The 27,491-nt window shown below is 42.2% G+C and overlaps 1 protein-coding gene across 3 annotated transcripts in view; it reads left to right on the plus strand.

The window, feature by feature from the left end:
* The first annotated feature begins 6,183 nt into the window (after positions 1-6,183).
* Positions 6,184-27,491, plus strand: part of hspa12a (heat shock protein 12A) — a 161,789-nt gene continuing 140,481 nt past the window's right edge. For 2 of the 3 annotated variants that reach the window (XM_041210540.1, XM_041210542.1), the window contains exon 1: positions 6,184-6,549. In XM_041210540.1, coding sequence (XP_041066474.1) covers positions 6,510-6,549 — 40 coding nt within the window. In that variant the 5' untranslated portion in view covers positions 6,184-6,509. Of the gene's footprint in view, positions 6,550-26,215; positions 26,285-27,491 lie in introns of those variants that run through there. The other variant, XM_041210543.1, reaches the window with a different exon arrangement.

Here is a 27,491-nt window from a genome sequence, read left to right on the forward strand (position 1 = left end):
GGCTTTACCAGCTTGAGTAACGGGCTTCGGAGCTTAAGCATCAGCTGGAGACACAGCGGTACAGCAGTGAGGCTGAGGATTACGGGGATAGCATGTTTTTAGATGTGGTCACTCCACAGCTTAAGGAAGTGCAGTCAGCGAGGGAATGGGTGACCTCTAGTCAGAAGAAGGGACACAGGCAAGTAGTCAGGAAAACCCCAGAGTGCATCTCACTCAAGAACAGTTTTTTTGTGTTGGAAAACAGTGAGAGTGATGGTTCCTGTGTGGAGGCCAACCAGAGCAAAGGCCATGGCACTCTGGGTGGCTTAGCTGTACAAGTGGGGAGGAGTCAGAGTGCAAGAGCAATAGTGGTAGGAGACTCAGTAGTGAGGGGTGCAGATAGGTGCTTCTGCGGCCATAGACATGACTCCAGGATGGTGTTTCCTCCCTGGTGCCAGGATCAAGGATGTCACAGAATGGCTGCAGGGCTTTCTGAGGGGGGGCGGGGCGAACACTCGGAGATCATGGTTCACATTGGTACCAATGACATAAGTAGAGAGAGGGATGAGGTCCTCCAACAAGAATTTAGGGAGCTGGGTAGCAGATTTAAAAGCAGGTCCTCAAAGGTTGTAATCTCTGGATTATTCCCTGCGCCACGTGCTAGTGAGTATAGGAATAGGAGGATAGAGATGATGAATGAGTGGCTGAAGAGATAGTGCAGGAAGGAGGGCTTTAGCTTCCTGGATCACTGAGTCTGTTTCTGGCGAAGGTGGGGCTTGTACAAGACTGAAAAGTTGCACCTGAACCGGAATGGTGTCAAGATCCTTGCAGGGAGGTTTGCTAGTGCTGTTGGGGTGGGGTTTAAACTAATTTGGGAGTCAGATGGGATGCAGAGTGGAGGTATAATAGGGGGTGATACACAGCTAAATATAGAAGAGAAACTAAGTCAATCTGGAAGGCAGAGCAAATAGAGAGCTTTTAAGGCACAATGGAATATGCAAGGCTTGATTGCATCTATTTTAACGCAATGAGTCTTACAAGTAAGGGAGATGAATTGAGGGTGTTGATTAACACATGAGAATATGATATTGTTGCTATGATATTGAAATATGATATTGTATCACAGAGATATGGTTGAGGGAAGGGCAGGACTGGCAGCTCAACATTCCAGGGTACAGAATCTTCAGGTGTGATGGGGTGGGGGGCGGGGGTGGCAGTGGAGGGGGCAGGTGCGGGGTGGGTGGATGTAAAAGAGGAGGCGGCATTGCACTATTGATGAAGGAGTCAATTACTGCAGTAAGAGGGATGGTATCTTAGAAGGTTCGTCAAATGAGGCCATATGGGTAGAACTTAAAAACAAAAAGCGGGCAACACTTTGCTGGGATGTGTACTATAGGCCCCCAAACAGTCAACAGGAGATAGAGGAGCAGGTATGTAGGCAATTCTAGGAGAAGTGTAAAAATAATAGGGTAATATTAGTAGGGGATTTCAACTTCCCCAATATTAACTGGGATGGTCTTAGTTTGAAAGGCTTAGAGGGGGCAGAATTCTTAAAGTGCATCCAGGAGAGCTTTTTGAGCCAGCATGTAGGAAGTCCTACAAGGGAAGGGTAGTACTGGATGTAATCTTAGGGAATGAAGCCGGGCAAATGGTAGAAGTGTCAGTGGGGGAGCATTTCGGAGATAATGACCATATCTCTGTATGATTTAAGGTACTTTTGGAAAAGGACAAAGATGGGCCAGAAATTAAGGCCCTGAATTGGGGGAAGGCCAATTTCAATATGACAGGACAGGACTAGTAAAGTGGACTGGGAGCAGCTACTTGTAGGGAAGTCTACATCAACAGTGGGAGTTATTGAAAAAGGAAATAGTGAGAGTTCAGGGCTACCGTATTCCTGTACAGGTGAAGGGTAGGACCAACAATTCCAGGGAAACCTGGATATCAAGGGATATAGAGGATTGGATAAGGAAAAATAAGGAGGCTTATGGCAGATACAGAGGGCTGAAAACAGCAGAAGCCCTAGAGGAGTATAGAAAGTATAGCGGGGGTGGGGGGCGGTGGAGGGGGGTACTAAAAAAAGTAATTAGGAGAGTGAAGAGGGGGGAAAATCCCAAGGCATTTTATAAATATATTAAGGGCAAGAGGATAACCAGGGAAAGAGAAGGACCAATTAGGGACCAAAGTGGCAATCTGTGCGTGGAGCCGGATGATGTAGGTGAGGTTTTAAATGATTACTTTTCATCTGTGTTCACTATGAAGAAAGACGATGTAGGTGTAAAGATCAGAGAGGGGGACTCAAGTGATATACTTGAACAAATTAGCATTGAAAGGGAGGAGATATTAGCGGTTTTACCGGGCTTACAAGTGGATAAATCCCCAGGCCCAGATGAGATGTATCCCATTCTGCTATGTGAAGCAAGGGAGGAGATTGCAGGGGCTATGACACTAATTTTCAAATCCTCTTGGCCACAGGAGAGGTGTCAGAGGACTGGAGGACAGCGAATGCGGTACCGTTATTCAAGAAGGGTAGAGGGGATAAACCAGATATTTACAGACCAGTGAGTCTAAAATCAGTGGTAGGGAAACAACTGGAAAAAATTCTGAGGGACAGGATTAATCTCCACTTGGAGATGCAGCGATTAATCAGGGATAATCAGCATGGCTTTGTTAGGGGGAGATCATGTCTAACAAATTTGATTGAATTTGATGGTATATAAAATTATGAGGGGCATAGATAGGGTAGATAGGAAGAAAATTTTCCCCTTAGCGGAGGTGACTAGTTGCGTAGATGAAGGTAGTGCAGTTGATGTAGTCTACATGGACTTCAGTAAGGCTTTTGATAAGGTCCCACATGGGAGAATGGTCAAGAAGGTAAGAGCCCATGGGATCCAGGGCAATTTGGAAAATTGGATCCAAAATTGGCTTAGTGGCAGGAAGCAGAGGATGATGGTCGAAGGTTGTTTTTGTGCTTGGAAGCCTGTGACGAGTGGTGTACCATAGGGATCAGTCCTGGGACCCTTGCTGTTTGTAGTGTACATTAATGATTTAGACGTGATTGCAGTTTGCAGATGACACGAAAATTGTTGGTGTCATAAATAATGAGGAGGAAAGCCTTAGATTACAGGACGATATAGATGGGCTGGTAAGATGGGCAGAGCAGTGGCAAATGGAATTTAATCCTGAGAATTGTGAGGTGATGCATTTTGGGAGGACAAACACAGCAAGGGAATACACGATGAATGGTAGGACCCTCGGAAGTACAGAGGATCAGAGGGATCTTGGTGTACATGTCCATAGATCCCTGAAGGCAGCAGCACAGGTAAATAAGGTGGTTAAGAAGGCATATGGGAACTTGCCTTTATTAGCCGAGGCATAGAATATAAGAACAGGGAGGTTATGTTGGAGCTGTGTGAAACGTTAGTTGGGCCACAGCTAGAGTACTGTGTGCAGTTCTAGTTGCCACACTATAGGAAGGATGTGTTTGCACTGGAGAGGGTGCAGAGGAGATTCACCAGGATGTTGCCTGGGCTGGAGCATTTCAGCTTTGAAAAGAGACTGATAGGCTGGGGTTGTTTTCCTTAGAGCAGAGAAGGCTGAGGGGGGACCTGATAGAGGTATATAAAATTATTAGGGGCATAGATAGGGCAGATAGGAAGAAAATTTTCCCCTTAGCAGAGGTGTCAACAACCAGGGGGCATAGATTTAAGGTAAGGGCATGAGGTTTAGGGGGGATTTGTGGAAAAGTTTTTTCATCCAGAGGGTGGTTGAAATCTGGAACACACTTCTTGAGGGGGTGGTAGAGGCAGGAACCCTCACAACATTTAAGAAGTATTTTAATGAGCATTTGAAATGCCATAGCATACAGGGCTATGGGCCAAGTGCTGGAAAATGGGATTAGAATAGATAGGTGCTTGATAGCCACATGGACATGATGGGCTGAAGGGCCTGTTTTTGTGCTGTATAATTCTATGGCAATGTATGTGATATGTTGCAGCTACAGCATATGGGTATTGGTAGACACCAATGTGATCCACAGCAACCACATCTGCAGTTCGAGGGATTTTGATTGAATTGGAGCTGGACTCCAAGCTGTGGACAATGTAATCAATTAAGGAGGGATAAAGTTAAGTGGACACATTGTTTTGAGAGACACACCAATTAAGTTAAGTATATTGGACAGGAGGGCGCACTGGAGGAGCTCAGCCCTTGAAACTTGTTCAACAGGTACAAGTTTCTTATAGCTTATGTGGACAAGAGCTGGGAGTGCAGGGAGGATGAGCAAACTGATCATGATACATGGTGGCATTTAGGTTGGGGGGAGTAAAATGAATGTAGTATAGGCACTATAGTTAGGAAGATTTTGTTTTATTCTTTCACAGAATATAGGTGTCACTGGCTAGGCCAGCATTTGTTGTCCATCCCTAATTGCCCTTAAGAAGGTGGTGATGAAGCTTGGCTGAGATCCCAGGCTTCCATTACTTTGTTGAAACAGGTGCACAGAAGGAAACACGTTGCTTGATTGACAGCTCAAGCATTTTTTCTTAGCTTTACATTGCCCATGGTTCAATGTTTATTTACGTAAGATAAAGAGTTATCAGGTTTCTGTTATTGATACTTTAAATCTCTGGTTGATTGATACTATTATAAGATTGTTGCAGCAGCTTTCTTAAGAACATTATGAATGGCTGTTTTTAAGCATTTCTGCACATGCCATTGTCACTATAGTGTTCATTGGTTCTGTATGGAGTGTATTCAGGATGAATGAGCATGGAAGTACTATGAGTTGGCTTGAAGGGTATGAAGGGCCATTGGAGTTGATGGGGGCATGAGCTGGCATAGGCATACACAGATAAGAACTTTCAAAAGGTTCCCACATCCATCCTAAGGTTCATGATTCCTGTGAGGGGCTGTGACCCATGAGCCCTTGAGAAGGTGGCCCAATTCTGCAAGAATTGCCGGGGTGGCGGTGCTGGGCAGACTAGGATATGCATACTTGCACAATAGAGCCAGCTGGATCGGACATACAGGGTGCGGGCTCACTGTCTGCACCCTTCTCTTATGCCAGCAAAAATTGGGGGTACCAGGAATGGAGGAGGGAATCCCAGAATGGGGTCTCATCCACTATTTTTAAAGGTCTCCCAACTCTGTGAAAATCTGGCCCATTGAGACAGCTAGATTTTAAGGAGCATCTTAAAGGATAAGAATGAGGTAAAGAGGCAGCAAAGTTTAGGAAGGGAATTCCAGAGTTTAGGACCTAGTCAACGGAAGGCATAGCTGCCAGTGGTGGAGTGGTGAAAATTGAGGATGCATAATAGGCCAGAATTGGAGGGGGGCAGAAATCTGTGAATGCTGTGGAGCTGGAAGAGGTTGCTGAGATAGGGAGGGGTGAAGCCCTGGAGGCTTTTGAACACAATGGTAAGCATTTTCAACTTTAGGCATTTTTAGACTGGAACCTTGGTGTAATACTGATCAGTGCACCTGCCACCTGAGCTATAAGGAGCATGAAACATTAAAATCTTGAGTTTAGACTTTTAAATATTGAGTCCATTGATGTTGTGCTGGAACAGTGTTTGAACTTTCAGTGTAATCTTTTAGCAGTTACACCCAGAGCAGAATAAAAATGGCTTCTTGCTATTTTCATGATCCTTGTGGAATGATTTGGAAGTGAAACTTAGTGGAAAATGATATGTGTTAACTGAATAACATGTGGTGCAGGAAGGGGTGGGGACGTTTAATGGAAGGCTAGCGGGACTTGGGAGTAGCAGTGCATTCAATACTGCTACTTTGTCTAATCTCTTCATTCGAAATGTTTCCGGTATATTTAAATGTAAGAAATAATTGTCCCTGCATAGTATATAGCACTTTATATGCAAGACTAAAGGCATGATTAACGTGAGGTCATTATAACTAGCTCTTGCTACAAGGTATTCGTACAATTATAATCACCTGGGCTTAAAACTATTTTTTAAACTATTGCTGTGCGCATTTCAAGGGGAACTGAATTAAGATTGACAAACAGAATGCTAAATAATGAAATCCAGAAGATTTGAAAATAATCTGATCAATCTTCCGCATTTACTTAGGGATTTTAATCGTTTCTCGCTATGCTCCATCCTGCCAGACTGCTACTGCTCAGTCGTTTACTGCAGCATGGGAAGCCCGTCCCTGCTGCTGTTGTTGCTGATACTGTATGAGCACATCAGGGAGGCGGAGCTCTGCAGAAACACGCGGAGTAAGAGTGCAAGCAGCTCATTTCTTCCCTTATGTTTGGGCTAATTTCAACGAGAAAGCCTTTTAAGCATAGTGGGGGTAGGAGTCAAAGATTGAGGTTTTACTGAACTACCAGTATAGCAGACATTTGGAGAGAGAAGGGGAGAAAGGAAAAGCTTGTTTTAGCAGTTTAAAGACAAGCTGCAATTCAGTCAGATTGCAGTTATTCAATGGCAGAGACTGCACAGTGAGCTAAAGGTACTGCTAGCCTAATGGTTAAAAGATTTTAAACACTGCAGATTTTGACTGGATTCACTACAATGTCTGAGAAGGAGTCTGTGACTGAAGGCCATACTGCAGGTAGGCGAGACTTTACTATTGTCAGCGTAAAACCATGCTGCAGTGGCTGGTAATACTGTCAGGATCAGAACAGTGCTTGCTGCCTTTTTCATTCACTGCTAGTTTTTTATATATCAGTAGGATCCTGTGTGGATGTAATATCCTGTTAAGTCTCTCTGGCTTCACTGCAGAGCCCAGCCATTGCAATAGTCACATGGGGACTTTTGGGACACAATGCAGCATAAAATTAGAACAAACTGATTTGTTCCAGGTGAAGAAACCTTGTGGTTTCATTTCGTTTCATTTGGCTTTTCTTCTCTTGGCTACTTACAGTGTACTTCAAGTTCTCAGTCCCTGTGTGAGAACAAACCATTTTTGCTATGACATATTTTAATCCCAGTAACCAGATTTGGAATTTCTTTCCCTTTGCAAAATCTTTTATCTGCAGTTACCTTTGTAAAATGTACTGGTTAAGATTTCAGAATTGCTGACCTGCCTGTGGTTAATGCCAGTCATAGCGACGATAATAATTTCAATCAAGGTTACTTTAAAGTGAGTTCTTAGATAAAACTAACTGAAATTTGGGAGACTACATGTGATGAGATTCAGATAGTGGTTCAGTCTTTCTCTTGTGGACATATTTTTAACTGCTGTTAAATAATGTTATCCTGAATGACACAATTAAAACTGCAGTGGAGTATGAAATGGTTGAATGTCAAAAGCAGATTCATCACTAACCACTTTAAAATATATTTAGAAAGTGACAAATGAATATTTTAACTTTGTCCTCTATTACCCAGGCCCTGTAAAGCACCTTTACAGTTGTGATATCATTAATAGTCATCCACATTAGTTTGTGCCTAACTAAGCAGGCTTTCTGCAACATGCTCAGACTTCAGAGATACATAATGCTGTTTTACATCGATGTCTAGACACTGTGCCTTCTACCCCAGGGCCTCTCAAAAGAATGTACTTGCACTCGAGGAAGGGCTGTTCCGCTGACGTTGATGGCTCTGCTTGCACCCTAGAAATCACCAAAAAATGCATCAGTTGACTATTAGATACAGAAAGATGAAATTATCACGGATATTCAGGAAGGTGAAATTGAGAGGTCAATGAGCAAAGATAAGTTTGTACCCTTTAATTTACTTTTCCCTTGAAACTTCAAAGTAAGTCCTTCCTTTGAGAAAAAAGCGAAGTAATTATAGTACTATGAAATAATTGTCTCTTATAGTCAATTTTGCGCTTCATTTTTTAGTTGTAAGAAGGTTAAGTGCATACTGTTTCTGAATTATGTACTGGATGATAGTGCTGTGATTTTTTTTCCTTAGCTGACTAGCTTTATGGACTTGCATCATAATCAATGGACAAAATGCAGCAGGCCCTACCTATTCTAACTATATGAGTAAAATTTGACACTACCATAAATGTGAATACAGTAATACTAGTTCTGCAGAAATCTTAGGCCCAGATTTTCATGGAGGCTTGTCCAAAATGGCACCGGGAATCCAGATTCGGAAGACATGCTACATTTCTGACAGATCCTTTTTTTCAGTAAGGGATCAGGGAGCAGGATGTGACTCGCACACGGGAAAAGCTGAACCCCGTTTTTGCTGGAGCAAGGGCCTTATCCTGCTGTGAGTTATGACTTTTTTAAAAGTAGATGCAGATAGTCATCAAGGGCAGATAAGGTCTGTGGAGCTGTCAAGTTATTTAAATGGCCAGTTCTTTAAATTAAATTTTAAAAAGACAACTTGTCTGTGTCTGAGAGTTGAAAAAAAATCTGTGCTTGACTGCTTCCACAACCGGTCATTATCACAGTGGGTGGGCTGTAAGTTCACTGTTTTATTGACAGCTTCAAGAGGTTATTAAAGGATTAGCTGATTAGTCTGATGTGGGGTGACAAACGCATGTTTTTATAAGGGACTAAGTAATTGAGGAGACTTAGTTGTATTGAATGGGCTTTTATGAATGAGTATTTTTTATATGGTAAAGTACGTAATATTTAGAATTTTATTTAATCTCTGCATGGCTCCTGAGGTCTGCCCATGCTGGATACTGCGTATGTTGGCATGGACGGTTTAGGAGAAAAAGATGCTGGTTGAGGGGTAATAGGCTGGCACAAAGTTGACACAGGGCTATAAGGGGCCATGGGGATGAGTGGAGGGGCATGGATAGGGCATAGTGAGTGGGTGGGGAGTGAGGATTGAGGGCGAGAGGGCTTAATATTTAACAACACAACTTGGATAAAGTCCCAAAGAAGTGAGATGGGTCTTTTTAACCAGCCCGCCTCTGCTTTTGGCAGCCCTGTGGCTGCCTCCAATCTTTTGTAATGCAGGCCTTACTCCAACATACATTGCCCCCACCACCCCAGAACAAAGATCCTACCATTCGGGGCACTTTTTCCTGAGGTGCGTGCAGCAAGCCAGAAAATTTCCTGTTTTTTTTTTTGCGCACCTGCTTCTGGAGTGAAAATCCAGGCCTACATTCACATGCTGTAAGACAGCAAGAATTATCACTGAAGCCTAAATAGATAAATGGTAAATTCAATAGCTGAGTATGAAATTCCAAAGATTGCGAGGTAAGCCTTTCAGTATACTTTTTAAAAATGTATTTTCACCCATATATAAAGGGTATCAGATGGTGATATAAGGTAAGCACAAGAGTTGAGATTTTGTGATGCCCTCACAGCTGAATAGCACTTAAGGTTGCAAAGACTAAGTGGGGTGGGGAGGGCTGTAAAATTACAGCTTGGCAGGGTTGTAAATTACACAGTCTGCTCAATTTTTCTTTCTTGTTGAGCCTAATTTGCACCCTTCCCAAGTTTGAATTTTATCCCCTCTCTGGCCAAATTCGAACATAAGGACATAAGAAATAGGAGCTGGAGTAGGACATTTGGCCCTTTTGAGCCTGCTTTGCCATTCAACAAGATCATAGCTGATTTTCTGCCTCATGAAGAATGTCCACTAGAGTTAGGTATTGGGGGCAATGCCTGTTATCTGTGGAAATACACGTTGATAATGAGTCAGCATCTTCAGGACCAAAGGGGAGAGAAGTAAGAGTTTCAAAATTTAATCATTGCAAATATTTTTATCTTGCTTGCATTTTGGTAAAATACTATTCATATATTATATCTCATACCTTCAGTTCAAAAAATTGTCTAAACTTTATCTTGTGAAGCCTTGCCCATGAAGAATGTGAACTATTAAAATTTCTCATCCGATGTACATCATGTATGAACGAAAGTAATTTTGTTGTTGAGAGCAAGAATTCCGTCTTGCAAGACAATTTTTTCCTTTTCCCATTTTTAGCTTATTCCACATCATACAGTAACCCCAATAATAGATCGGAAGATGACTAGTCCCAGCTGTCTGTTAACACCCATTAAACTGATTACCACAAACTTATAAAAGCAATTTGGGATAGCTCTTGCTCTCTGATTTTTCTAGCTCTTTATTTGCTTCCCAACATTATTCTTTAGGCTGCAATTTTCTCCATCTGACTTAATTCCAGTTTCTATGTCACTCTTTCTGATGGCAATTTACGCTGAAATTTCATGAGAACCTCATTAGCACACTCCAGAACATAAAAACCATCAGAAAACGAGTGGAACTAATCGGAGTTCAAGGAAAGCCCGGAACATACACCATTATCTCTCTTTATCTTATGATGTTATGAAAGTTAGAGGTTGAAGCCAACAAACTATCGTTCATGCACGTTAAGCTCAGCATGTTTTAAAAGATGCAACTATGGAAGCCTTTCTCTTCTAAATGTAACAGGTTCTGATGTTGTATAAAAAATAATTCAAAGGTGCAGAGGATACAGTGAAGATCCCAGTGTGGAGAAATTTTAAAGTATTTGCTGATAGATTGCTGTCCTGAAAACTTTGCTTGTAAATTTATGCCCATTTAGAAGAGGTGCAAATGCAGGACTTTTAGATTCTCTGGTTTTTCACATGAGAGTGGATCTGTGCTAATCAGCTGTGTAGGATTTGGGCAAATGTAACTCAGGAACAATGCAGAAAATCAAATAAATTAGTAGATAGCGATGTTTTGGCATAAAACTGGCTTTCTCAGAAAAAATGGAGCAATGTCACTCTTAAACTGAGAGATTCCAAGTCAGTATATTGTGATCCCAGTGTTGCTCTATGGTTCAGCTTGGATGGAAACAATTTTAAATAAATTAACACATTTTGGCAGAGAATGGCTTAGGTCATCTATTGGTTAATGTAGCCTTGTGAGTGACAGCATATTGTATAAAGTTAGGCTAATACAATACTTGGCTTTTGCTAGGTGCATTCTTAGTATTGCTTGTGCTCAATATAACACTTGTTATGAACAATGCTTCCTCTAAGCTGCGTGGCTGTGCAGCGACTCTGAAATTCCTGTGCAACTGAGCTCAAGTTGGCTTCTTTAAGTTACCTTGCAAAAAAATTTAAATGGCCTGCACAACTAAATGAATAGGTTGCACACAGTATATTGCGATCCCAGATTAACAAAAGCAAACTACTGGGAACATTGGTGCTTAACTTGACGGGCTTCCATGTCTATTCATTGGTGCAATTAGTCAACAACAACTCATTTTGTTCACCCTGCACTTAACAAACATTTTGACCTCAGAGGACCTCATTTGGGGAAAGGAAAAATCAGAGAGATACAGATTTTTTTTTCCTAAGCCATGTATGGTCATCAGGCAAGCATAGGATTGGATCAGGCTTAGCTGTGATGTCCCTTACAAGTAAATAAACTGCTGGCGCTCATTATATGGTCTCACAGATGAAGAATGGTCAATTGATTGAGGTACTGGGAGAGTCCCTGATGCCCATGAAACTGTGCCATAGAACGTAGTCAGTACCATCAGAAAGCTACTAATAGTTTTAGCAAATCTGCACTTGAATTCTGATACGAAGGTCACCTTATACTAGTGGTTAATGAGGGTCATCAGTCATGAACGTCACCATCCTGAGATCATTGTATTCCCTTGATACAGAGCTAATTCAGCAATCTCAGCACTTGTTTTGAACGTGTTGAGAATGGAAATGTCACCTGGTGCTGATCCAGTGCAGAAAGAACATTCTGTTCTCCAGTGCTATATACACCAGGCAAAACAAAGGCCTATTAAAAATAATTATGAAAATGTAAATTTTTGAGGTTGGCTGACGAATATTATTATATTTAAATTCACTTGCTTTTAGTTTTCAATTGATAGAATTTTGTCCTTTTTACAAATGGCCAAATCTTTGAATAAAAGGAACAACTAACTAAATTCAATGGAAAAAAGCATGAACAACAAACCGTAGGAGCTGTATGGCAGAAATAACTCCAGAGAAATCAGTACTCAGAATTGTTCAAAGTATTGAAGCAAAGGGCTTTGGTTTTCAATATTTTGTGGTTAACAACCTATGCTTATCTGAGTGGAGTTATTAATCAAACTTAGTAGAATTCAACATTCCTCTGAAATGTACACATTTGTAGCACATGTACATATAGTGGTGATTTTATCAATCCATGTTACTTGTGTGGGCCCTTGCCTGCCAGCAGGACATACCATGATAATATTGCTATAGCAGAGACCGGGCTCAAAGAAGGGCAGGACTGGCCATTAAATATCCCTGAGAACAAAGTGTTTAGGAGAGACAGGAAAGGAAGAAAATGCAGGGGGGAGTGGTGGGGAAAGAGTGGCAGTATAGCTTAAAGATGGTAGTACAGTATTGGAGAGAGAGGATGTTCCAGAAGGGTCAAGGAGAGAATCTCTGACTAGAGGTAAAGAATGGGAAAGGTACAATAACAATGGTGTAGTATATAGACCACCATCTAGTGGAAGGGATGTGGAAAAACAAATTTACAAATAAATTATGGAGAGGTGCAAGAGTTATAGAATAATCATAATGGGGGACTTCAATTATCCAAATATAGACTGAGCTAGGAATAGTACAAAAGGACAAGAGGGGTGAGAGTTCCTGGAATGTGTTCAAGATAATTTTCTACAGCAGTATGTTTCCAGTACAGCGAGAGGACATGAACTTTTGGACCTGCTTCTGGGGAATAAGTTGGCCCAAGTGGATCAAATATCAATGGGACAGCCTCTAGGGGACAGTGACCATTGTATCATAAGGTTTAGGTTAATTATGGAAAAGGACAGAACAATCCAGAGCAGGCATAATTAATTGGGGGAGAACCAAGTTCGATGGGATGAGAATGCATCTGACTCGAGTGGGTTGGAATAAAATGTTGGCAGACAAGACAGTGGCTGAACAATGGGCCAGCTTCAAAGAAACAGTAATGCAGGCAATGTCAGGGTATATTCCCACAGAGAGGAAAGGTAGGACAAATAAATCCAGAGCACCCTGGATGATGAGAGAAATAGAGATAAAGATGAAAAGGAAGTGTGTGTACGACAGATGTTAGGTAGAAAATACAATAGAGAATCAGGCTAAATATAGCAGGACCAGAAGGGAAGTGAAGAAACTAATAAGAAAAGCAAGGAGAGAGCACGAAAAAAGGCTGGCAGCGAACATAAAAGGGGATCCCAAGGTCTTCTATAAATATGTAAGTCATAAAAGGGTGGTAAAAGAAATAGTAGAGCTGATTAGGCTGACAAAAAGGGGACTTGCATGTGGAGGTTGGAGAAATAGCGAAGGTGTTGATCAAGTACTCTGCATCTGCCTTTACAAAGGAAGAACTTGCTACCCAGGCAAAGGTGAGAGAGGAGGTAACTGGTATACTAAAAGAACTTGCAATTGAGAGGAAGGAGATGTTGGAAAGGCCATCTACTTACAATAGATAAGTTACCAGGACTGGATGAGGTGCATCTGAGGGAAGTGAGAGTGGAGATTGCAGGGGCACTAGTGATCTTCCAGTTTTCCTTAGACACAGGGGAGGTGCCAGAGGACTGGAGAACTGCGAATGTTACACTCTTGTTCAAAAAAAGGGTGCAAGGATAAAGCTGGCAACTATGGGCCTGTCTGTTTGACCTCAGTGGTAGGTAAACTTCTGGAAACTATAGTACAGGATAAAATCAGTAATCACTTGGACAAGTGCAGGCTTATTAAAGAAAGCCAGCATGGATTCATCAAGGGAAAATCATGTTTAACTAACTTGGAGTTTTTGAGGAGGTAACAGAGGTTGATAAAGGAAATGCTGTTGATGTGTATGTGGATTTTCAAAAGGCTTTTGCTACAGTGCCACACAATAGACTTGTGAACAAAATTCTAGGTCATTGAATAAAGGGGAAAGTAAGCGCCTGGGTAAGAAATTGGCTGAGTGATAGGGAGCAGAAAATAATGATGAATAATTGTTTTTCAGGTTGGAGGAAGGTTTGTGGTGGAGTTTCCCATGTGTCAGTATTGGGACCCTTGCTCTACCTGATATATATTAATGACCTAGACTGCGGTGTGCAGGGCATGATTTCAAAATTTGCAGAAGATACGAAGATTGGAAATGTTGTCAACTGTGATGAGGATAGTCTTGAACTTCAAAAGTACTTAGACATGTTGGTGGATTGGTCAGACAAGTGGCAGATGAAGTTCAATGCAGAGAAGTGTGAAGTGATGATTCGTTGTGGCAGGAAAGATATGGTGAGACAGTATAAAATAAAGGGAGAGTCTCTAAAGGAGGTGCAGGAACAGAGGGACCTTGGTGTATTCATACATAGGTCATTGAAGATAGGGCATTTTGAGAGAGCATTTAATAAAGCGAATAGTATTTTGGGCTTTATTAATAGGGATATTTGAGTACAAGAGTAAGAAGGTCATGTTGAACCTGTATAAGACACTAGTTAGGCCTCATCTGGAGTACTGGGTGCCATACTTGAGGGAGGATTGGAGAGAGTACAGAGGAGAGTCAAAGAATGATTCCAGGGATAAACAACGTTAGCTATGAGAATAGATTGAAGAGGTTGGGATTGTTTCCTTTTTGAGAAAAGAAGGTTGAGAGGAGACTTGATAGAGGTATTCAAGATCCTGAGGGGTATGGACAGGGTGAATAGTAAGAAGCTGTTCCCACTCATCAAGAGAGCATCAAGAACTAGAGGGCACAGATTCAAAATAATTGGCAAAAGCAGTAAATGTGATGTGAGGAAAGGTTTTTTCACCTAGAGGGTGGTTGGAGTCTGGAACAAACTTCCTGAGTGTGGTGGAGGCAGGTTTGATTGAGGTATTCAAAAGGGAACTGGATTGCTGCCTGAAAAGAGAGTGTATGCATAGAGGATAAGGCAAGGGAATGGGACTAGATAGAATGCTCTTTCAGAGAGCCAGTGCAGACTCGATGAGCCGAATGGCCTCCTTCTGCACTGTAAAGATTCTGTGATACCAGAAATTCAGACATGTGCTGTCCAGGATTTAATGATCATTAAACAGCTGGAAAATTGTAGGTAGCAAAGTTCATAAATGTTGGGCGAGGCAAGGTGGACGTATGTAATCATGCTTTATATGAGGCTAAAATTTACTCTTGCTGATGTGATTGTATGAACGCAAAATGCTTTTGCATCAAATTCACCTCTCTGCTATTTTCACAGAGGTGTCAGTCCGTTTATAATGTCCGAGTAAAATACTGCGGAAGGTAATTTCCTGCATATAATATTTTAAGTAAAGATGGTGTCGGAGGCAGCAGCTGGTATTCGCATCCTGTTTAAACCCCAGCCTTGACTTACATTGAGCTTGGTAACCTTCAGCTAATGATGTCAGCCAATTCTTGCATCTGGCATGCATGTGATGTCCAGGAGTGAGCAGACTGGAGTGCTGCTGTGCGCAGCTGTGAAGAAGTCAGCATTCTATTACCCCACCCTTTTTCAGTGAAGGGGGAAGCTATCATGAAGCAGTGGTAAGTAAGGCTGAGAGGAGACAGTGATTAATTATACTGTGCTGTACATATCCCTCTGACTCTCAGCAATCAAATCCATCACAGAACGTTATGATTCATTCTCCAATAGTAAAAAAAAATCAGTCGCAATCCATTTAATCCAAATGTTCAATTAGAGGAATGTGACAAATGTTGGCAACAAGCCCAAGTAATATAATGTCATCTGCTCACAGGACATGAATTTGCTTAAAAGCACTTCTCAATTACTAAAAATCAATGGCATTTAGAGAATGCTGTTGCATTCAGATACCTTTGTGAGTTTGAAACTATACTGGAAATCAGTAAATGGACTGGACTACACCAAGGAGCAGCTTCCTACTTGGTATTCCAGCCATTGAAAGAGGAATTTAATAAAAAGGAAGAAATAATTTAAAAATGGAGGTAGGTTTTCTTCTGATAGAAGTTCAGAAGGAGCATGCATCATCTCAATACCTTTTAGTAAGACTTCAACCACGCACAGTGAACACGGTATATACTTGGAGAAGCAGAGGTTATAACATGTTATAATCAGCCCACGTTGATATTTACTCTGAAGTTGAAGGAATGAAAAGCAATGTAGTTGTAGTAGGGGACAATATAGTTAGATGGATACACGCTGTTCTCTGCAGCATGAGCCCTGAAAGCTGTGTTGTCTGCCCAGTGCCAGGTTTGAGGACATCTCTGGGCTGGAGAGGAGTGGGAGGGGAAGGATCCGGTTGGCATGGTGCAATTTAGTACCAATGACATAGGTAGGACTAAGAAAGAGGTGCTACTGAGGGAGTACAAGAAGCTAGGGGCTAAATTAAAAAGCAGAAACACAAAGGTATCTCTGTGGGTTATTATCTGTGCCACAAGCAAATTGATATAGGGTAAATAAAATCAGAGAGTTGAATGCATGTTTAAAGAGTGGTGTGGGAGAAAAGGGTTTCAATTCATGGTGCACTAGCACCAGTACTGGGGAAAGAGGGAGCTGTATTGCACAGGGATCAGTGCCCTGGCGAGTTATGACTAGGGCTGTAGAGAGGGCTTCAAACTAGATAGTTTTGGTTAAGAAAATGAAATTGGCAGTATGAAAGAAAAGCAAAATACTGAGGATGCTGGAAGTCTGAAAAAAAACAAGAGAACTGGGTTTTCATGGTGTCGGGGGAAACTCCCTGGAGCTGTGAAAATGGCAGCTGGGACCCAATACCAAGATTCCCAACCCTATACCCAGTGTCTCCAGTTTTCACCAGTGCAGGTTAAGGGTGTGGCTGGTGGTAGTCACAAGCCTGCATTCCCAACCTGGCCAGCTCCATTATGGGGATAGGCATGTCCTAGTCCTCTTAAAATTTTCATTGAGTCAGATCAGCTTTTAAAGGACTCGTGGTTCACACACCTCAGAGGTGTTATGAACCATAGTCTGGATGAGGGAATCTTTTGAAAGATAAGTCCAAAAAGTCTTCCCCCTCCCAAACTATGCACCTCCTATTGCCCCTTGTACCCTCCATGCCAAGCTATGACATGTCCTTGCCCATTCACCCACTTTACAGTCTGTACAGAACCAATGCACCATATAATAACAATAGGATTTGTGAAAAAGCTTTTTTTAAAAAAAAAGTCATTCATTCATAACTTTATATTTTCTTAACTCCTGGCTGAGATGCTGCTCTTGCATCCACCCCGATGTTGCTGCTTATGACTCTCCATGAGATTGGCCCATCTCTCATGGTCGGAGCTCATATGGTTGACCCCCCCAGGAGAACGCAGAACTCATGATGGCGATGGACTCTGTCTTGTTCCTTGTTTTTTTTTAATGATGCACACAGGCTGTTGACATTGTAACTGAGCTAACTTTATCAATAACACACATCTGCAGTGTCTGAACCCTATCAAGACAGGCTCCAACATGTGCTATCTGACTGTCAACCCCCAGGTCAGGTGGCTCCATATATAGTACAGTGTACCATATAGTATCCAATATTGAAGCACACAACCACAATCAGCAATTATCATAACATTTCCTATTTTTTAAAAAAAACTTATACAGCTCAATAACACAGTCTCTTATCTATTCTTTCTCCATGTTTTGATCAGTTTGTTTTGTCTTTTACTCATCCCTATATCTCTGATTTTTTTCACAATTTTCCCACTGCATGTTCTGAATGGTGACAAGAGGTGATTTTGAAGGACAAGGGGCCTTCTCCAGCTCTGTGTCACTGTCACCCCCTTGGATAGTTTTCAGGATTCTCAGGCTTTGTCTGGTTATCTGTTGCTTCACTGGTGCATTCTGATTTTTGATCTTCAGCTACAGTTTCTGGTTCAGAGCAGGGTTGGGTTTCATTTTGTTTTCTGAGAAGAATTTTTGGTTTCTCCTGTACTGTTGTCCGTTTGGAGTCTGTGCTATGGAAGACCTTGGTTCTCTGGTGATTCCTGTGACAGCAGCAGGATTTCAGATCCATTCATGCCGAATCCTCACTGTCTTTCCCATGTTTAGGTCAGGCAGAGGTCTGGTGCCTCGATCAAGGTACTGCCTCTGCTTCAGCTCTCTCCATTTGACCATGGCCTGCATGCTGTAGCTCACTGGCTGTGGAAATAACAGTTCGGGTGCAGTTGGAAGCTTAGTTCTTTTAGTATTTCTCCATCAGGAGCTGTGCTATAGATGATCCAATGCCCCCCAATGAGTATTCCTGAAATCCAGCAAAGCCAGGTAAGGGTCCCTTCCATCTGCCTTTGCCTCTTCAACAGGTATTTTAAGATCTGCATAGTACGTTCCACCATTCCATTGGATTGTGGATATTTGGGACTTGATGTAGTGTGGCAAAACTCCCAGTCCTCTGCAAATTTGTGAAACTCCATGGCTGAGAATTGTGGACCGGTATCTGAGATGATCATTTCAGGTATGCTGTGGTGAGCCAAAATTGGTTTTTAATGATTTATTGCATTGGTGCTCTTGCCATCATTTCTCAGCAGCACAGACTCAAAACCTTTGAGTAGTAATCTACTGCTAGTGGGTACTCACTGTTGTCAAATGTGAAAAGTCCATTCCAATTTACTGCCAGGGCCTCTCTGGAACACTGTGTGGTTGAAGCGGTTCTTTTTATTGTGATTTACTATACTTTTGGCACACGCACACGCATTCATCATTTCCTGATCTGTGCTCCCATTCCAGGCCAATACATTACATCTCGAGCTCTTCTCCTACATGTTTCTATGCCAAGGTGACTTTCAAGTATATGCTGCAGCACTTCTTTCTTCAGTGTTGCAGGAATTATGATCTTGTCTCCCTTGAAAAGTATTCCTTCTGCTACATGAAGTTCCTTGTGAAAGTTCCAGTATTCTTGTACAGCAGAGGGGGCTCGGCTCTAATGTGTGGGCCAGCCAGTTTGCACAATCTGCTGCAGTTTTCTCAGGGTGGTGTTGTTCTTGGTCACTTCCCTGATCTCATTCAGTTTGGTTACAGCCACAGATAAGTTCCTTGTCAGTGTGTGAACCTGTGCTTCCATTTCTTTATCTTCTTCCTCCGTGATGGGTAGGTATGCACATGAGAGTGTCTGCGATGTACATTTCCTTGCCCGATTTGTGTTTAACTCTGACCTGGTTCTTCTCCAGACACATTAGTAATCTTTAGATTCTTGGTGATGCACAGTTCAGGGGCTTTTTAAGTATAGATTCCAAAGGCTTATGATCTGACTCTACCTCCATGTGTTTGCCATAGACAAACTAGTGGAAGCTAGGACAAGTTCCAGGACAAACACAATTGCTAGCCTTTCTTTCTCTGTTTGGACATACCATATGCCACTGTTGCTTCATTTTGTAAGAGGGCAGCTCCCAGGCCAGTCATTGAAGCATCCTCTGAGATCTTGACTGGCTGACTGACATTGTAATACCTTAATACTGGTGCCTGGGTCGGTGTTCACTTCAGACTGGTCATAGTCTCCGGTGACTTTGTTCCCAGTGCCATTCCACGTCATTTTGCAGAAGTTCTCAGAGGTGCTGTCAGGTCTGACATGTTCGGAATGAATTTCCCAAGATAGGTAATCATTCCCAACAACTTCTCCAAGTCATTCTTAAATTCTGGGGTTGGCATGTTCATGACTGCTTCAATTTTACTCTGGTCCAGCTTCAGAGTCTCACTTGTTAGCACATGTTCCAAGTACTTGATTTCATGAAGACCTATTTTACACTTTTCCTTCTTTAAATTGAGGTTCCTTTCTATAGCTCTGGCCAGCACCTGTCTCAGTCTGTGGTTGTGCTCTTCTCGTGAGTCTCGCCAGATCAGCACATCGCGGATATAGGTTCCCACGCCCTCTCAGCCTTCAAACAGCTGCTTCACTGTTCTGTGGAACGCCTCCTGAGCTGAATTATTCGCAAAAGATATGCGCAAAAACCTGTATCGCCCGTGTTGTGTGTTGAAGGTACAGAGATAGGAGCTGTGTTCATCTAGCTTGCCCTGTCAGAAGCCTGAACTCGCATCCAAGACTGAATAGTATTTAGCATCAGCTAGTTTACATGTGATCTGTCCTACTGTAGGCAGCTGGCAATGCACTCTCTGTACTGCCTGGTTTAGGTCCCTGGGATCCAGACAGACACTCCAATTCCAATCTGATTTTTCTACAGTTACAATTGGTTTAACCCACTTTGTCAATTCTTCAATTTTCTTGATGATGTGAAGTTTCTCCACCTGTCCAACTCTGCTTTCAGTTGACCTCTCGGCATTACTGGTATTTTCCTGGGCGGGTGTATTCTGGGAATCACAGTTTCATCAATCATTGATGGTGTGTTCTCCTTTTAGGCAGTTATTTCCCGGGAATATATCTTTATATTTGCTCAGGATGTCAGCAGTGGTGACGCACATTATTCTCTTGATTATCTTCAGAATTTTACAAGCTTTGATTCCAAGAATGGGTTTTCCATCAGTTTTCACCACTATGAATGGAAGTGCTTGAGACTTTTTTTTTGTAGTTTACTTTATAGTTTAATTTAATGGTGCACTTGCCTTCTACAGTAATTTTTTCACTTGCATAAATAGACAGCTTCACTTTTGTTTTAGTTAACTGTTTTTCTTTGCTTATCTTGTGATACAAGCTTATGGGAATGACATTTGCTTGTGCACCTGTGTCAAGCTTGAAATTCACCATCATGTTGGCAATTTTTAAATCAACCCTCCATTCGTCGTCTTTGGAAAATTTCAGTTTCAGTATCTGTGTCATCATCCACAATGGTGTACACTTTCTTTGATTTACACATCCTTAGCGAAGTGATTTAGTTTATGACAGTTCTTGCAGATTTCTGTAGGCTAGATGACTGCTGTGTTCTGCATCAGCTACATTTAAATGTTTTAATAGCAGTTTTGTTCTTTCTACCTTCCCAGAACTGTTTCTAACTGCATCTAACTGCTTGACCGTGTGCAGCTAATCTTCTGTCATCTGCGTAATCTGGCATTTTGTTGTCTCTGTCACTCCGCAGATATGTATTGCTTTCTCCAGCGTGAGATCAACTTCTCTCAAAAGCTGTTGCCTCAGAGAGTCATTTGCAATCCTGCAAATTGTTCTATCTTGGATGAGTGAATCTTCAAGCTCTCCAAATTCACATGATGTAGCTTGTCTTCTCAGCTCAGTTACGTACTGACTAATGTTGTCACTGCCTTACTTGCACATAAAAAAATCGGTATCTATCACACGTTATGTTTTTATTAGGGCTGCAGTAGACTTTGAATTTTTCCATGACTTCTTTCAAGTCATTTAGTTTCTCATCACTTTCAAACATGAATGTGTTATAGACTTCTAGGGCTGCTTCCTCTGCTACGTGAAGAAAGATGGAAGATTGTACCTGAGAGTTTTGTTTATCACTGCCTGTTGCTGTGAGGTACAGGTCAAATCACTGCCAGAACCACCCCCAGTTTTCGGTGAGGTTGCCCTCCAAACTGAGCTCTGTTGGTGGTTTCAGAACCTCTATTGTTGCGTTTAGTTTACTTCTGACACCATGTCTTGTTTCTTGTTTCAATGATGCACACAGGCTGTTGACATTGTAGCTGAGCTAACTTTATTGATAACACGTTTTCCTAACATGGACACATCTGCAGCGTCTGAACTCTATCAAGACAGCTTTAACCCCCAGATCAGGTGACCCTGTATATCGTACAGAGTACTGTATAGTATCTAATACTGGAGTACACAACCACAATCAGCTATTATCGTGACAAACTCCTCTATTCACAACCCAAGATCTCCCACTGCCTCAGGGAACTCTGCCAGATGTCTACACACATGCTCCTGACTGGACATTACTATGCTCCAAAAGATGAACTTCTGAGGCGCCATGTTCCTGCCTACTGGAACACCTTTGTGACTTTCCTCCCTCCTCCGAGGGGGATTTTGCACACATGTCTCTGACTCTGATACCACCTCCTGCACTCTGGTGGGTTGCCTTTCACCCTGTGCCACCAACTCAAGACGCACGCTACATCCGTCCAGTGTGCCTGTGTCTGAGTTAGCGGGGTGTGAGTAAGTATGATGTGATGCTGCTTCCTTAGACATCTCTTCCTGCTCTTGATGCCTGAGGGATGATATGGACCCACAGGAAACCGTGAGCAGAGCTGGGACCTGTGTGAGCCACAATATGAGATATTTAGCTATAGCCCTTCTCATAGTGAAAGCACTCTCTGATGCACTTCATTGCCTTAACCATGCTTACGATGCCCCCATGATGCAACCCCATTGTGTACTCCCTCTCAGGCCAGTGCCCCACTGAGCTCAGCGAAGGGACAGCATGACTTCCACCATTGCCAAGGCAATCTCAGCACCTCCTTTATCATCTGCTACTGGAGATTCACCATCACCAAACGGTCAGCTGCTCTGGCACCCAGGTGATCTCCATGGCCATTTGCTTTATGGTGCACATGGACCTCAGGTAGGCTCTCCCAGCCCCAGACTGGGCCATCTCTTTGGTGTTCTTCACCCTTTTTTGTTTTGCAATCACAACATGAATTTATCACCCTCATAAATATTGCATGCAAAGAAAATGTTCTTCAGTGTGTCTGTGCATCATACTTCCTATTCATATGTTTTGTTTGCAGCTAAAAAAGCTGCTTACACATTCCTCTGCTTCAGCCAGATCTCTTATTTTATCTGCAGCACGCAGATGTGACCCTTTCCTTGGACCTCTGTGTCTGTGAGCCAAGAAATTCACCTTGCCAGAATGCAGCAAGTCACTGAATCTTTTGCGGCACTGGATCCACAATCTACAATGGTCTCTGGTGGTGCTTCCTGCTGTTGCAATCTGAACCCATGCCTTGTTGGTCGTGTCAGTGGTTTGTGATGGCAGCTGGGTTGATGATGCCTCTCCTCCTTTGCACCTCCTTTACCAGGACCTCGGGTCCCAGTTGGGAAAAGCATGGGGCAGCTGACCCCATCCCTTCAGATGTGACATTCTATTAATTATTGAAAACATAAGGCAACAAGGGTCATGAGCAACCCAGAATATATTGCTATAATTCACTTTTTTGTATGCTTACTTGCACTAACCATTTACACCATCGCATCTACTTTTAACGGTGTGGTTGAGAGAAGGGCTCCACACATATATAAAAATAAAAAAACTGCGGATGCTGAAAATCCAAAACAAAAACAGAATTACCTGGAAAAACTCAGCAGGTCTGGCAGCATCGGCGGAGAAGAAAAGAGTTGCCGTTTCGAGTCCTCATGACCCTTCAACAGAACTGAGTAAAATTAGGAGAGGGGTGAAATATAAGCTGGTTTAAGGGTTGGGGGGGGAGAAGTGAGGGTGGGGTGTGGTTGTTGGGACAAGCAAGCAGTGATAGGAGCAGATAATCAAAAGATGTCTCAGACAAAAGAACAAAGGTGTTGAAGGTGGTGATATTAACCAAACGAATGTGCTAATTAAGAATGGATGGCAGGACACACAAGGTACAGCTCTAGTGGGGGTGGGGTGGAATAAGACTAACAGGGCATAAAAGGTATAGATTTAAAAACAATTGAAATAGGTGGGAAAAGAAAAATCTATATAAATTATTGGAAAAAACAAAAGGGAAGGGGAAGAAACGGAAAGGGGGTGGGGATGGAGGGGGGAATTCAAGATCTAAAGTTGTTGAATTCAATATTCAGTCTGGAAGGCTGTAAAGTGCCTAGTCGGAAGATGAGGTGCTGTTCCTCCAGTTTGCGTTGAGCTTCACTGGAACAATGCAGCAAGCCAAGGACAAACATGTGGGCAAGAGAGCAGGGTGGAGTGTTAAAATGGCAAGCAACAGGGAGGTTTGGGTCATTCTTGCGGACAGACCACAGGTGTTCTGCAAAGCGATCGCCCAGTTTGCGTTTGGTCTCTCCAATGTAGAGGAGACCGCATTGGGAGCAACACATGCAGTCTGTTTGCAAATACATGTTCATGTTTAATTACCATTACATAAATTTACAGTTCTGGTGAATCTGAGTCTCTAAAGCGTAGAGGTAATCTGCTGGTACGCCCAGATCTTGGAATGGTAACCATGTCTGGAGGTTTCTTCAATTGCTCAGTTATTTGTCATTCCTGGATGTTGTTTCTGGCTGCATTTTGAATCTTGTCCTTGGTGATTGAGGATCTGGAATAGATTTGATTTGCCCTTGGTTATGCCTCACTGTAGCACCTTTTGTGTGTAATAACTTTAAGGACCTTGGTTCTGAACAAATCCTTGTCACCTCAGCTGGTTACCATGTACCTTTTGTGGGATTCTGAATGTGAACTTGTTGTCCCAAATGTAAACTTGACAATTCTGTACCCACATTTTTATCATGCATGTTGGTCACCTTCTCTTGTAGTTTTAAAAGTTATTCTCTCTCATTTCTGAGAGAGTAGAATAGGTAAAAGTAGGTAAATTGGTATGCACTGGTCTGCCAAATAAGCTCTGTCGGTGATGGAATAGTTGCACTTAAAGGTGTTGCTGTCAGGTGTAACATTGCAATACGTAGATCTTGCTTGATCTATCTACATTTGAGAATTGGGGATTTCACCATGTGAATCATTCATTCAGCTAGGCTCAGATCTAGGGTAATGAGGAGAAGAAGTAGTGTGATCAATATTCTCTCTCACATTCTGAAATGGCTTACCAATGAGTTGCATGCTGTTATCCATAATAATCTCTCTAGGCACACCAAATAAAATGAAAATAGCACTTAGTGTTTGCAAGATATTGTGCAATTGTCAAATGATGGGGCACTTCATAGAGTAGTTGACGATGAAGTCAGTGCCATTGGTGTGAAAAAGGTTGGATGCGATTTTGGACTAAGGATGGGTAGGAACTTCACGTGGAATAAGTGTTTTTTTGTTGACTTGGCATTTGCTCTTAACCTGCCTAGCACTACTTGGTGATGACTGACTTCAATGTCATTGTTCATACCCAACCAACAGACTGTCCCTTCTGTGAGTCGTCTTGTCTGGTCTACACCCATGTGTGAGTGATGAAGTTGCTGAAGAATATCAGGTTGCAAAGTTTTGGTTATGATGACCTACCTACCTCTAAAGACTCCCTGGGAGATGCCTAGCTCATCCCAGTTAGGTCAAAATGATCTCAAATGTTGGTAGACATGCTGAATTGAATCAGGCCATTCTTCAATTATGGTTTTCCACAGTTTCTGTAGTGTGAAATCTATTGACGTTTCTTCTTGTAGCTGCTGGCATTTGTGGTGATCAACTTGGAGGACATCTCCTAAGTTTGATGTCCATGAAGTCAACTAGTAGATCTAAGGATACATCTTCTATTTTCACTGGGTTAGGCAATCTTAAGTGCATTCGATTTGTCCATCAAGTTACCTGGCATATATTTAACCTTGAATCTTTATCAAGAGATGATGCAATCTTGGCGGTGCAATGGTCAATGGTTTTCACCAAATCATCTCCAGTTGCTTGTGGTCAGTCTCTACCACAAATCTTTTGCCACATAAATAGGTATGAAAACACATAATTCCAAACACTAAAGCTAATGTTTCCCACTCAATGTCGGAGTAGTTGGATACCAATACAGACAGAGATTTTGAAGAAAATGCATTTAGTTTGCTTTTTTTTGTAGTATGTATGCTCCCAGACCTTTCCGTGTGGCATCTATCTCCAGGATAGTTATCTACCCAGAATCATAAAATTACAATGTCAATAATTCTGATAATGACTGTTCCAGTGCTTCGAAGAAATAATGATGGTCTTCGTGCCATAGGAAAGGCATGTCCTTTCTCAACAATTCCCTTAGTGATGAAGATTTTTGAGCAAAATTGGGAAGGTATGGAGACAGGAAATTAAAGGATCCTAGACATCTTCCAAGATCATCCTTATCTTGGAGTTGGCATGGCATTAATATCTTATATTTTACTTGAATCGGGATGTATGCCAGCATTGGAATAAATAGAATCAAAGAAATTGATCTGCTGCACATTGATGGCACATTTTAGACTGTTAAACATAGCAGCAGGAGTAGGCCATTCAGCGCATCAAGCCTGCTCCACCACTCAGCATGACCATGGCTAATCCATCCATTTCAATGCCTTTTTCCCCACACTATCCCCATATCCTTTTATGTCATTGGTATTTAGAAATCTGTCAATCTCGGCGTTAAACATACACAATGACTGGGCTTCCACAGCCCTCTGAGGTAGAGAATTCCAAAGATTCACAACTCTCTGAGTAACAAGTTTCTCCTCATCTTGGTCCTAAGTGGCTTCCCCCTTATTATGAAATTGTGTCCCCTGGTTCTAGACAGTCAGAAACATCTTACCTGCATCTGCCCTCTGTATCCTTTCAGGTATTATGTCGATTTCAATGATATCGCCTCTCATTCTTCGAAATTCTAGAGAATACAGGCCCAGTTTCCCTATTCTCTTTTCATAGGACAGTCCCGCCATCCCAGGAACAAGTCTGGTGAATCTTCGCTGCACACCTATGGCAATTAAATCCTTCCAAAGGTAAGGGGACCAAAACTGCACACACTACTCCAGGTGCGGTCTAACCAAGGTTCTATCCAATTGAAGCAAGACATTGCTACTCCTGTACCCAAATCCTCTTGCGCTAAAGGCTAACATACCATTAGCCTTCCTAATTGCTTGCTGCACCTCCATGTTAGCTTTCAGTGGCTTATTGACATGGACACCCTTTTATACTTTCTAATCTCTTACCATTTAAGAAATACCCTGCACATCTGTCCCTCCTACCAAAGTGGATAACCTCACATTTTTCCGTATTATATTCTTGAAAAGTGTGAGGTAATATCTGGGGAGGACAAAAAAGCAAGGAAATACCCAATAAATGGGCAGCTATTGAAAGGGTTTGAGGAAGCGAGAGAACTTGGACTGTATGTCTACAGGTCCTTTGTGGCAGGACAGGTGGACAAGGTGACCTGGAAAGCATATGGAATGTTTTCCTTTATTGGACGAGGTATTGAATACAAAAGCAGGGATGTAATGATGGAACTGTATAAAACACTGGTTAGGCCACAGTTGGAATTTTGTGTACAGCTTTGGTCACCACTTTACAGGAAGGACCTAATTGCTCTGGAGAGATTGCAGAGGAGATTTACAAAGATGTTGCCAGGACCTAAAAATTGCAGCTATGAGGAGAAATTGGATAGGCTAGGGTTGTTTTCTTTGAGAGCAGAGGAGGCTAAGGGGTGACCTAATTCAGGGGCCTAGATAGAATAGGCAGGAAAGGCTGAGGGGTCAATTACAGGGAGCATAGATTTAAGGTGATTGGTAGAAGGATTAGAGGGGACATGAGGAAAAACTTTTTCACCCAGAGGGTGATGGCATTTGGAATTCACTGCCTAAGTTGGTGGTTGAGGCTGAAATGCTCCACTGATTTAAAAAGTACTTGGATCTGTACCTGAAGTGCTGTAACCTGCAGGTGCCGGAAAGTGGGATTAAAATGAGCAGCTAGTTTTTTTTTTTCTCTTTTTGGCTGGTGCAGACATGGTGGGCTGAATGGCCGTTTTCTGCACCATAACTTTTGTATGGTTCAAGCTACCTCTTTCAATTCTCTGGGATGTAGAATTTCAGGTTCTGGGGATTTATCGACCTTCAGTCCCATTCACTTCTCCAATACAACCTGCTTAAATACTAATTCACATCAATTCCTCATTCTCCGCAGTCCCTTGGATCTCTAATTCTGGGAGATTTC

Source organism: Carcharodon carcharias, chromosome 17 (assembly GCF_017639515.1).
Source record: "Carcharodon carcharias isolate sCarCar2 chromosome 17, sCarCar2.pri, whole genome shotgun sequence".
NCBI lineage: Eukaryota > Metazoa > Chordata > Chondrichthyes > Lamniformes > Lamnidae > Carcharodon > Carcharodon carcharias.